Source organism: Nuphar pumila, chromosome 7 (assembly GCF_984573655.1).
Source record: "Nuphar pumila chromosome 7, dmNupPumi1.hap1.1, whole genome shotgun sequence".
In the NCBI taxonomy this organism is placed as follows: domain Eukaryota; kingdom Viridiplantae; phylum Streptophyta; class Magnoliopsida; order Nymphaeales; family Nymphaeaceae; genus Nuphar; species Nuphar pumila.
The window spans coordinates 114,513,748-114,526,955 of record NC_143255.1 but is presented as its reverse complement, the minus strand read 5'-3'; the positions used below and the strand labels follow the sequence as shown (position 1 = coordinate 114,526,955).

Genomic DNA, 13,208 nt, shown 5'->3' with positions numbered 1-13,208 from the left:
TGATAATCAATACATTTTCAAAGTTAAGACAAGTAGTTCAATAGAAATTATAGTTTGAAAAGACCAAGTTAGCAACCTTGGGTGGATTACAGGCGAAATTTTCAAAAAATGAATTGGGTCTCCAAATATCTTGGATTTGTGCCCGTATTACCTCACTTCCATTTAAAATCATGAAGATTCTAAACAAAGATTTATATAAGATTAAAGTTATACAAATGTTCTTATATAAAATGACAAAAAATGTACTAAGGAGCGAATAACAGAGATAATGGATTCTTGATATTGTTACATCATCACGTCATCGACAATAACATTAGTCTACTCGTCACTTGGATCCAATAAAACATGCCAGACTCATAAAAGTCTCGTAGGTACAATAAGGTTAGACAATAGAATAAGACTAATACCAATATTTATCATGCTTCAAAACATAAGATCATATGCAATTGAACAATCTACAAATTTGTATAAGCAAGGTATCATTTCTATTTTGAATAAGTAGTATCTACATCACATCTCTGTTTTGATAATTATCTACTTTTGGATACTCACAGGATAAAATCATAGAAATAACTGAAACCATTTATGAGGTTTCTTATTTTATATAAATTGGTAACTCGAATGATTAGCTGAGTCTGATCCAAAGAAGATAGATTTAGAGACTAAGAGAGAATTTTTAAGATGCATGAATAAGCGAAAGATGCATCCTAACTTTTGCAAAAGTTATGAAATCTACCACATAAGATAATAATTGGTAGCCTTTTCCGCAAAATCCGATGATCGGGGACATCGAGTCAATGTTACTCGAGGAACATAGTTGTTAACAACATGTCCATCAGAGTTTGTACATTTAATCATCTCTCGTGATACAAGTCAAGGGTGAATGCGTTTGTCAAGTTTTCTATTATCAAGCAACTCATTCATCGTGCTCTGGTCTTTTAAACTGAATCAGACATCTTGCATGTGAAAGCGATCCAAGTATTTATTCATAATTTTTTTATAATACCATGTATTGTCGCACAAAGATATTTGTTATCAACTTTAATTCATCCATTGACATACAAGCATATCTCGCATGTCTGATAGTACTAATGTGATGAGAAACAACTTGGTTTTAGAAAGAAAATTAATTGAGAAGTCTGAAAATTCATGATTTCTCAAACCTCAAGTCGGCATATCTAGGTCATTCCTGAATGCCAAACGAGAGGACTTGATGTATGTATGGCCGTAGTTGAAGTCTTGTGTTTGTCGATTCGAAGTAAAGACTTAGTTGAGAATATCTTAATCATGTCAATCTCATCTTTTTTAAAGTTCAAACCAAGTAAGAACTGTTTTTAAGAACACTCCAACATTTGGAGGATGTTCAATGCATACAGACATGGAATCTTTGATGCACATGAGCACTAAGGTCTTAATTTGTTTGTGAGATAGACAGCGCATGTGAACTCTGAATGTCTCCCACGTGCGAACATAAAATACATTGTTTTATTTTATAAAACATCGGAAGCATGCGAGCTGAAAATCTCACGTGTGAGCCCTTTTAAAATTGAATTAGGAAGCGAGCTGCCAGCTGCCAGCTGCTAGCTGCTCAGGAAGAAGGTTGATATGTCCAGCAGGTCCAGGTCGACGGACGCACCAAAGAGAGAGAGGGCCCCACGGCCATGGAAGAGCAGGAAAAAGGCCGTGTCCTTGACATGGAGGACACGGCGAGTCAGGCAGCAGCTCAAGCCTTTTCGGGTCTCGAGGAGGATAGCCGCATGGCAGGCAAGGTCAGCCCCAAAGCTGACAAACGACAGTAAAAAACCAGAATCAGATGCGTAACTCTCCTCATCCTCTTAAAGAGGGTGACGAATTGACCAATATAACCCCTAATTTTAATGATATCCACCACCATAATGGGTCTATGACGGGTCGGTACCTGGATCTGGAATCCAGTCTACCCCAAACTGATTATCTAAGGCGTAAAAAGGAAAAAGAACTGTTAGGGTCTAAAGGATTTCAAACCATACTTTAATAAGAAAGAAATCCCTAATCCAAGCTTGACTTTAATAAATAAATAAAAAAAACAGAAAGAAAAATAAACTCATTCAAGTCAATTCAATCGGCCGATTCTCTGAACGTTCCTGAAAATCTGATTCTATTCAGAAACCGATTTTTGACAAAATTGGAACTTTGGCTTCAACAAGCCAGAATTTTATTTTGATTGATCACTTCGATTCTGATGTTATGTTTGTAAAACAAACAGCAATGATGCACGATGATCGTTTGATGGTGACGGTGACGCCTTCTTTTCCTCAAAAAAATCGCTCCCAAATTTCATTATTCTAAAACATGTTCTTGTCCACGTAGTAGTGCACTAGTACTGGCTTGATCGTTGAGATAACCAACGTGTCACCCAAAAATTTCTTTTTCCTTATCTTACCGTAACTTTTTCCATCATCTCCTCACGACAGCACATCCCAGCGTATAGGCGTCGTACCCTGCCAGCAGGACGGATCGTGATATTCTGCACTTCACGAGGGTGTTTTAGTCATTGTGCAAAGCGCACGGCCACACCTGATCCGAAGGCGCTCGAAGATATTTTATTCGGCAATTATGGTCTGAAAAGGAGGGGCTGGGATGGACGTCGAATGGTCCGTACAGATAAGAAAATGACGCGTAGGTCTCTTAGCGGTTTAATTGGCGTACCCATGCGACCCTCCAGTCCCCTTCATTGTACATCGCCATCGTCGTCGTTACCCAAACCCTAAACAAAAAACCGCAGAATCTGCTCAAATCGTGATATCCGTATCGTCTCCCTCTCGTTTTTCCCCTCTTATTTTCGCGCTTCCCTCTCTCTAGCGAGGGTAAATTAGGCTTCGATCGACCGCGGATACGTTTTGTAAGGTAAATTCCTGAATCATTGTGGTGTTTTTTCTTTCTTTCTTCTTTTTTCGTCTCCTTTTTTCTTTGTTTGGCGAACTTTTTGGTGGCTTTTCGGGTTTTTTATTTTGGGTATTTCGGTTTTGTCTTGGATTTTGATGGGCATTGAAGAAAAAGATGATTTTTGTTTTTGTTTTTTAGCGATGAAATCTTTAGGAACCTCTGTTCACGCAAAACATGTCTTTTTCTTTTGTAAGGGTTTCTTTTGTTTTTTAAATTCCATTTCATTCGGAATGTAATTTTTGAGGTATTCTTGTTGGTAATTAGGGTTCTTCTGTCTGTTTGTTTTTCTTCTGTTTCTTTTGTTTGGGTTGATGTGGGGGCATTGCTGCGATAGGTTCTTATAGGAGATTCTGATTGGGGTTTTGTTTCATTTTCTTCCTTCTCCGTCTTGTGTTCGTTTGTTGGACCAGCGAGATGGGCATTTGTGGAGATTTTCTAGATTGGCTTGGGAACGATATGTCTATCTCCGTTATGAAGTGTTTGAAGGATCCTGCGGATTTAGTCCGCATTTCATCGGTTTCGCGTGCGTGGAGGAGATTCGGTGAGTGCTTCTCTGTCATTCTGCTTTCTTTTGTATTCAGAGCTGTGCCCAAACTTTTCTAATTAGACGTATGTATTGTTTCCTGTGACTATCATAATCAAATCGAACATCTTAGATTGATACCCACTGGTAGGGAATTGTTTGTGTCGGCGAATAATCTGTGCTATTATTTTTCTGGAACAAACTGTTTTTATAATGTGATGATCGGGTGCTTGACTCTTTAGAGGCTTATGGGCTTCTGTGTTTCGGATTGATCTTCATATGTTGTTTATGTCAAGGCATTGGATGAGAGTTCAAGATTGTCAATGGTTTTCCACTGTAAATGGTGTAGAATAAGAAATTATGCTTGCTAAACACTTCCATCGAAAATAATAGCTGACACTCTCTCTGTTGTAACCAATGAGATTGGCAGCGGGTATAATGATTTATCTATAAGCTAGTCCTAAGAGTTAATGCATATGTAACAATTTATTCCATATGCTATACTTGAATTCTGTGATGATGGTTTAAGGTACTTTTGTTTTTCGGTTCGCCAAGATGGTGGTGAATTTTATTTGAACCAAACTGATAATAGTTCACTTCTGTTCAAATTTGTCTTTGGCATAATTAAGGGAAAAAAAGATGCACTATGCTTGTATAATGGAGTTCAAAAAGAAAAAAAATAAAATAAAGCTCAAAGGCGCATATTCTGTTTAGGCCTAATAATCCATAAACTGGGGGCTACGGGAATGAGTTTGAGGGTTTATGATTGACTGGAAAGCTGAACTGTTCATATGATACTTGGTCAGATTTTAGTAGTCAGATTCTTCTATGTGGTTCACTCAACTGTTTTTTTGGATTCATGCTTCTGCAGACCAGGAGGCAACCCACACTTTACGCTCCCAACTAGTTGGGAGCATACCCCCAATAATTTTTGCACTCGTAACCAGAGGAAATGTTCCTTGTTTATCTATAACCTCAAAAGGCAATAAAATTGTTTTACAGGGTTATATATGAAAACGCACATGGGATTATATGGTTCATATCTTATAATGAATGTAGATTTCAAGATGAACAAGTCAAAGATAAATGTTACCTATCATAAATAAGAGATTCTATATTGCTTACTCTTTCTAGTTTTGAAGTGTTGTTACTCCTTATGCCTTTGCAATTTCTCTCTAAATGTGTTTTTTGTTGTTTAGACCAACTAATAAAAATTTATAGAAAGTGATATAGGAGTTCATCGGGAAATCGGAGTGGTGATAGTTCACCTAGATAAAAAGATATATGTCATAAATGAGGACAAGATGCTCTTCTCATTTAATAAGACTCAAGTCGGTTGAGGCCCTTATTATCACAAGCAATCTAAGCACAACACATAGTCAGAGCCCTATTTGGATGTTTGTATGTATAGAATATGGAAACCAATGATGAGAATTTGCAATGAAAATGGTGAGCATTTCTTTCCAGCCAAATATAGCTCCATGATGCTTTATTCCACTGCCTCCAATTCTTCGACCACACGTCTCTCAATCCAGTTTCTCTAAAAAAGTTCTTAAATAACCAATTATGTTCTAAATTTCAATGCCTTCCTATAAGCCAAAAGAAAACAAGGGGCTTGTATTCTGACAGTTGCTGTTGGTGTCTCCAACTCTTCCAAGCAAATCTGATTCTGGCCAGGCTGGTGACATAACCAATGTCTGCTCTATTTTCCATTTTCACCAATCAACACATCCCCTTCCGTACCACTCACCACTTGGTGACACTCCACTTTGGCCAGAACATTGTTCAATGGTGCTAACAAACTTAAGTATCTCTCCTACTTGATACAGTCAAGTGCATAGGATAATTATCCTTAATAACCCATTTGAATTTATGGCTATACATTAAAAGACATGCATTTTAATATTAAAAGTCTGTTTAAATTTAGTTTAGCCCTTAAGAAACGCGATTAGCAATAATCACATCATTTGTATTACCTATGAGGGTGGCGTTTTAATATAACTTATGTTTGCCTCTGTAGTTTACATGTTTTTTATCAAATGATCAAGAGGATAATCTATTTTGCTGTTTATGAGGGGAAAGCACGGCTATCCTGATTGCTGGTTCAGCAGCTAGTGGATACTGACTTGGCAATTGATGGGTTCTTGTGATTAGTTAATGTTGACCTTGTTATGAGTTATATTCTTTTCTGTTAAGAATTATCCTGATGCACATTACAAACTCTCTGCAGCTGTTGCCAATAGTTTCTGTAAGGAGTTGTGCATGGAACTGTTTCCTGAAACATCCATGTTTACTGGAGTGGAAGAAAACTTCTTAGACGAAGGTCCAGTAGTTGGTTGCAGCAATGCTCTGGAATGGAAATACCTGGAGAAAGAACATAAAATCTTTGCATGTTTAGTTCGAAGTCTCTTTTCTCCTCCTATAGACAAAGGGTGTATCCAACGGTCAATTGGTTCTTCGAGCACTGATAATTACCCAGAAGAAAGCATTGAGAAAACATTGCAACCATGCCATATTGAGGATGAGAGGCCTTCATATTGGTCAAGTAAAGGTGAAAGCAGCACGGATGTGCCAGAGACATTAACATACTATTTGAGCTCCCGCTTGTGTGTTGTATATGAAGTCAATGTACACCCATTTCAAGGTCCATGTTCTTCTTTGCTTGTTCCAAGATGCAAGTAACTGTATTTAGCAAATGCAATTGTGTTCCTTATCATTAAAACTGCTTTTGTGCAGCTGACTTTCAGATGGGAAGTCCTATATATTCAGCCAAGGCAGTACTATTTAAACTGGGTTATTCCAAGGTACCATTAAACATAGGAGATGAGGTTTTTTCTGAGCTCATGCCAAATGATAGATCTGCTGACAATAATTATGTTTGGACGTACATTTCACCGGTATTTCCAATGGTACAGGTAAGTAATCATTTGAGTTCAAGGACAACATGGTTTTGAACTTTGAAAAATGCATCAACAGTTGCCAGTTCTTATGCTTGTACAGAATATTATGTTATTTTTTGAAAATTCTAAATTTATAATTCTGAAGTTCAATATTATTTTAGGGAAATTTTTCTGGCTTAGAGGATTAGTTTCATCCCCAGATTTTCCTCCCCTACTGAGAGACAGAAGAGAACAATTTCAAAGATTTTCACCCATCACTTGGCAGTCTCATGGCACTGCAGGATTTACTTCTTTATTCTAATAACGTATACCAGATACTTGCCAAGCAATATCTGGCTTAATCTATGTTATTTTTTATTTAAGTTCCACATCATATTAGATGCTTTTGGATTCTTATGGTATACCTAGATTAATGGCTGCTTCTCTCTCTCTCTCTCTCTCTCTGCTTGTGGGGCCATGTCACCACTGAATCTTCTTTCATCATTTACCAGCATCTGAAACCAACACAAAAACCTGTACTCTGAATAACATTGGACTTGATGAACCATGACATTTCTTGTGTGTATTCTGGCTATTCATTTCCTGGTTTACTCCGGCTTGTTGGACTTTTATGTTTTGAACTTAATATTATCGAAAATTGAACTGATTGTGTCATTTTTGTTGAACAGGAAAATCGTTTGCAGACTTTTAAGCTTCCAAAGCCAGTTTTGTGCATTGGAGGAATCCTGCAGATTGAATTTTTGGGGAGAGTCCAGAAACAAGAAATGGATGCTTTGTACTATATATGGTTAGTTTTATTGATGTTTCCCTTTCAGATGTGCATATATCATCTCTGTATGTTTTCATTCAGCTTTACATGATAAAACCTATTGCCAGCTGCGGGAGCAAGGGCATCTTTTTGTTATGGCATCACCTTGACCTGCATGACATGAACAGTGATGGTCCGTTCAAGTATTGTGTGTGTACTGTTTCTGAAGTTTAACACCTTTTTGTCTTTATTGTGTTTAAAGTGTGTGCCATGTTCAAGTTGTGGGCAGACCGCTGCATGCATTTGATGTTGATATCAACACACACTCAGGCCGATACATTTTGAAGTATTTTCCCAAAACTGATGATATTCCCTACATGCTGAGACGATCATCAGATGATGAAGCTGCAGGTTCTTCAGCTTGGCTTTCATTTGCAACGAGAATTAGACAGATGAGGGCCACAAGGGGATGGAACCGAGCTATCCTTCAAACTTTTCTTGGTAACGACGAGGACTCTGATGACCATTTAACAGATGATGAATGAATATGCGATTCCAGTTCTTGCTTGGCAGGTTTTGATGGATACAGTGTTGCCTCTACTTGTGCTCGAGTATGAAGTTACTAGGGCATCATGTATATGTGGTCGAGTATAATGCGTAATGAATAAATTGAATAGTCTAGATGGTTGAGGTAACAGTTGAACTTCAATACCACTATCAATTATGTTATACTTCAGTCACTTGTGGAAGTAAAAGACCTTGTTTGGGCCCTTGGATTCCCATTTAGAAAGTAAATCCAGCATATTATCCTGGATGAGCAATTCGGAGATATGCACCGATTAAGGTGTGCACTAATTGTGACTCAAATCAACAACCTTCTCTTACTCGAACTGACCATATGTTGTGTTCAGCATGGTTTCTTTGTTATGATCACATTTTGAGTCGTACTTTTTCTTAACGATCATAAATTTTTAAGTGGTGAAATTTTGGCATTTGCAAAATGGCGTTTTCCCCTAAATACTAGCAAATTGATGAAATTTCTTGCATATCCAAAATTTAGATTCTTGATTTTTTTTATATCATTTTTACCCCTATGCAAATATAGCATGATTTTTGCAACTCTTGTGAATTTTTAAAAAATGTGCGAACCTCCTCCCTATAAAAATGTTGGCACAGGCAAGAGGACATTTACAGTATTATAGGACCTTTGCAACTCATGGTTGCAAATGTTTTCAAAATATGTCGGTTTTACTAATTTCTCCTACATCTGCAAATATCTTCACACGTTTTGTGAACGTTCTCATGCCCAAGGCCTGTATGAGATTTTATTAAAATGAGGCTTGCACGTTTTGGAGACATTCCCAATCATGAGTTGTTGCAACTGAGTTGCAACTGTCTTCAAAATGCGCAAACCTCTTTTAACTATATACTCTCATATTTATGAATGCTTGGACATTCACAAGTGGAGGTTCGCACATTTTGAATTTCAAATGAAGGTCTTTAAACATTTGGGAAGGTCACCTTGCATGTATCCCTTATTAGGTTTTAGTAAAAATATGTTACCTGTGTCATCATGTTCTCTTATTAGGTTTCAGTAAAAGGAGGTTCACACATTTTGGGGATATTTACAACCATAAGTAACAAAGGTCTTCAAAATGTTCAAACCTTCTTTAACTAAATACTTCAACATTTACAAATGTCTTGACATTCACACGGTGAACATTCTCATGCATGCGCCCCTTATGTGATTTTAGTAAAAAGAGGTTCAAACATTTTGGGGACATTCGCAACCATAGCAATTATAAGTTGCAAAGGTCCCTAAAACGTGTGAACTTTATTTAACTAAATATTCTCACATTTGCTTATATCCTAATCTTCACATGTGAATGTCCTCACATATTTGTGAGCATCTAAAAGGGTCACACATTTTGTGGACATTCACAATCATAAGTTGTGAAGGTCTCAAAAATGCGTGAACCTCCTTTAACTAAATACTTTCATATTTGTGAATGTCCTGACCTTCTATACACATTTGCAAACGTTCTTCTTCATGTGCCCTTTATGCGATTTTAGTAAAAAGAGATTAACACATTTTAAGGACATTTGTAGTCATGAATTTCAAAGGTCCAAAAAATATGTGAACCTTCTTTAACTAAATATTGTCATTTGTTAATGTCTTGACATTCGCACATGAAATGCGCACATGAATGTCCTCACACATTTGCGAATGCCATCTTACCTGTGCCCCTTATGTGATTTTAGTACAAGGAGGTTCACATATTTTGAGAACATTCATAACCATGAGTTACAACTCACCAAAATGTGTGAACCTCCTTTAAATAAATTTTCTCACATCTGCGAATGTCCTCACACATTTGTGAACGTCCTTCTGCATGTGCCTTTTACGTGATTTTATTAAAAACAAGTTTGCACATTTTGGGGACATTCACAACAATGAGTTGCAAAGGGTCGTATTGTATTTGTGAATGTCCTCTTGCCTGAAAAAAATGGTACAGACAAGAGTTTATTAGTAAATATAGTATGACATTCACAAACATGGGTTACAAATGTTGTATTGCCTGCCATTTTTTTTTATGGAGGTTCGTACATTTTGGAGACATTCCTAAGTAAAGAGTTGTGAAGGTCATGTTATATTTGCATAGCGGTAAAAATGTCCTAAAAATTGGGAATCAATTTTTTAGATACGTGTTACAAACCCTTTTTTTCCACAGGTTGGACCAAGAGAATTTGCCCCAACCCAGGATTTGCGAACTGGGACTATGCAGAGGGAATCCTTTTCTCAAGACTCTCCAGAGAAATCGCCCAACCCGAAATCCCGAAATCCTATCTAGACTGAGACTATGGTGGGACGCCACCCTAGAATCCCATCCAAGATTGGAGTGTGTTTATACTTTTACTAATCTGCCCTCATGTAAAACTATATATAAATGTATCCTATTTAGTTTATTTTTAATGAAGTTTATTAAGAATTTTTTATAAGTTTCGTTCTTAGTTATTGGTTCTTGTTCTCTGACACGTTTGATGGTGCATCTCGCACGTCGCATATGATGAAAATCACAAAAAATATACTTTTTTAACAAAACGTTGGATGCGGCATCCATCGCATCCATAAAATAGAGTTATTCCCTCCCCTCCATTACGAAAAGAACAAGATGGGGGGAGACACGCATCAATGGGCATGCCTGACGATCTCTCTCTCTCTCTCTCCTATGCAGTGACGATCAACCGAAGGAGGAGTTGGTCCGAGTGTAGGGGATGGGTGGGAGCCGATGGCGGTGGCCGGCCAGTCTGGGTGCATCTCTTCTAACAACCCCTCCTCCTGGGCGAGTCTGGGATAAAGTATTTTTTTTCATCATTTTTAGGGTTTTGATTAGTGTAGATCTAAGTCGAACTAGTACAAGAACACATCTTTGATCCAGATAGAAGGGGTTAACATGAAGGAGGAAGTCTCTTGGTACTGCGAGAACAGGCTGGCATACATCTACAAGGCCTCGTACTTGCCGCCTTAATCTTTGTTAATTCATTATGCTCTAGCTTGTCTATTGTGTCCTATCTTTTGTGTTGCTTGTGTGAATTCTTAATGTATTATTTAATTATGCTCGGATGCGTATTATGTAGATTTTGTCAATTTTCAGTTTTTGTACTTCATTCATTCATTTCAGTTGTTTGGATTAATGGGGTCTTTTTTTGTTGTTCTAGGTAGGCGATGATCTGTTGCTTGGGGACTAACTCCACTGTCGACCGCACTGACTGTGAGTAGTCGAACAACCTCCCAGACTCACCCGACTACTCGAACATTGCTTGTAGCGACAAGATTTCAGTGTTTGTCCAAGTTGTTCACACATCGCCATCAAACAATAGACATTCGAGTACAGCCCAAACAAACGTTGAACTTTGTACAATTGTTACAAAATGAACAAAACCAATGTTTTGTTTATTTCGTCTAATCCTGGACAAACCATCAAACATAAGGAACATATTTCTCTCTCACCTCTCTTCCACACCCATCATTGAACTGGAGGGAATACTTTTTCTTGTTATCAATGCCCCATCCACCTTGCACCACGCCCTACTACTCGTAGTACATGTCTCTCTTTGGAGTGATGTCTCACATCCAACTCGTTGGAATGCATAGAACCATCCTTTGTAGCAGTTCAGGTTCTAACAATTGTATTAGAGCACCATTTTTTGAAAGGCCCATGCCTTTCTCTATTTTTGTTCAGGTTTGATTCGACGCTCGTATTTATTTTTTGAAATATATTTCATTCAACTGCATCGAATTTTGATCGTGATTAGAGTTAGATCATACCCAACTCTTATCTACCCTGAATCCTGAGGATTCAGGTTGATTCATACTCCATAGGACGTTTTTGTCTATTACCAAGAGCCAAAGGACAATCTTGGCAGCTTGGTAGTCACGTGTTTAAATTTTTTCTCAAGCCTACATCGAAGTCCAATTTTTAAAAATTCATCCTAGTAGTTTGACAATCCTAAAAATTCCCAAAAATTCACCCTAGTTAGTCTTACCTGTCCTAAACTGAACCCATTTAAGGATTAGAAAAATTATATCCCGATCTTTAGATATTAGCATTTTAGTAAAACGTATCAGATTCAACGAATAGATCCTGACTACCTAATGTTTTTAAACTTTGAAAATTTTCTTTGGCCTTTTCTTAGATCCATAAATTCTGAAATCTTTACCCCAAGAACGTATATCTGTTAGCTTTCAAATCCAAGTTACAAATTCCAAAAATTTGTCTGGATCGCTGAGATCTAGCCCGATCTTTGAACTCTATCTGAACCTAGAAAACTAAACTGAACCTGTAACACCCTTGTCTATCCCAGAAATAAATTAGCTCTGACCTCGTAAAAGCCCTAAACATTTTCAAAAAATTTATTTTAACGTATCTTATACTTTTGACCAGAAGACCAAACCCAAAGTAAGCCTTATACCCTAGTTAGTAGCAACTTTGGAGGGCCCTGAGATGAGGCGGGCCCAAGATATGGTTGGCAAACTCCACACAAAGTTCCTAGCTCATGTCAATGCAATTGACAAGTGGAACAGTAGTAGGGTGATAACAAACCTTTGTTGTCTCCTGGAGTCATTAAGTGACTTGTTTTGGTTGTTGGGTTTACTTTGCATCACAATCAAGGAGCCCTATCGAGAGCTCCATACAAAAGGGAATGAATGCGCTCGAAAGGCCCTTGAGTTGTTGTAAGCATGAATTAATGATGAATTAAAAACCACAAAATTAGATATTTTGTGAGATGTTAGATGGGAACTTCAATGGGTGCAAATGTGCACCGAGTATTTTCAGTGGACCCTGACGTCCAAAATCTTGGAGGATGTCAGGTTAAAACTGACGATGAGCTCGAGAGAAGGCTCTGACGCTACCCCTAACCAGTGCCACCCAAGGAGGTTGACCTTCTAGTTGAGCCACCATGGTCACATCCCCCTATCCCTTGCCCTTGTTCTTCCTCTTAGTTAATCTCGAAAGGAGCTGACCAGACCCTAGGGTCGACCATCGCGAACCTGCTCGACAACTCCCCCGATGGTGACTATGGTTGAAGGACGACCATCGACCTCTGTTTCTACGACGATGAAGGATTGAGCCCCACATACCTAGTGTTTTGGTCACTCCTCACTATCTACGTCTTTGACCCACATAACTATAGGGAGTTAGCATTCAACTCCGACAGGACCAGCCTTGTCACCCGACCCTGCAGGAGATCCCTTTCCCTCTCAATGGAGAACACAGAAGAGGAGGATGGGACGACATTCGACAGCTTGCCCGCTTGTGACTATCCATCAGACCTCCATCAAGTCACGGGGCACCAACCGAGAGGTGGCTCAGTTCTGTTCTAGCCCGCTTTGTACTAGTTTTCAGACCTTGAATCAGTTACCATCGATTTTGGACCTGGATCCACCTCTTCCTTACTTAAAGTGGATCCAAAAGTCACTATAGTTGGATCCTGCTACTCTGGTTCATACATTACAATTGGATCAATTTGGGGTTTTTATGTACATGCCACTCTCTTTATTTGGATCATCAACAAATTGTATCTTTCTATCGCCAGTTTTTCTAGATAA

At 38.2% G+C, this 13,208-nt stretch overlaps 1 protein-coding gene across 1 annotated transcript; it reads left to right on the top strand.

Annotated features, from left to right (window-relative positions):
* Positions 1-2,715: 2,715 nt before the first annotated feature.
* LOC149833020 (F-box protein At4g00755-like) lies at positions 2,716-7,864 on the top strand. The gene is made up of 6 exons (XM_090012680.1): positions 2,716-2,886; positions 3,336-3,466; positions 5,679-6,092; positions 6,185-6,363; positions 7,017-7,135; positions 7,359-7,864. The coding sequence occupies exons 2-6, from the start codon at positions 3,340-3,342 to the stop codon at positions 7,639-7,641; spliced, it is 1,122 nt and encodes a 373-aa protein (XP_089868806.1). The 5' UTR covers positions 2,716-2,886; positions 3,336-3,339; the 3' UTR covers positions 7,642-7,864.
* The last annotated feature ends 5,344 nt before the right edge of the window (positions 7,865-13,208 follow it).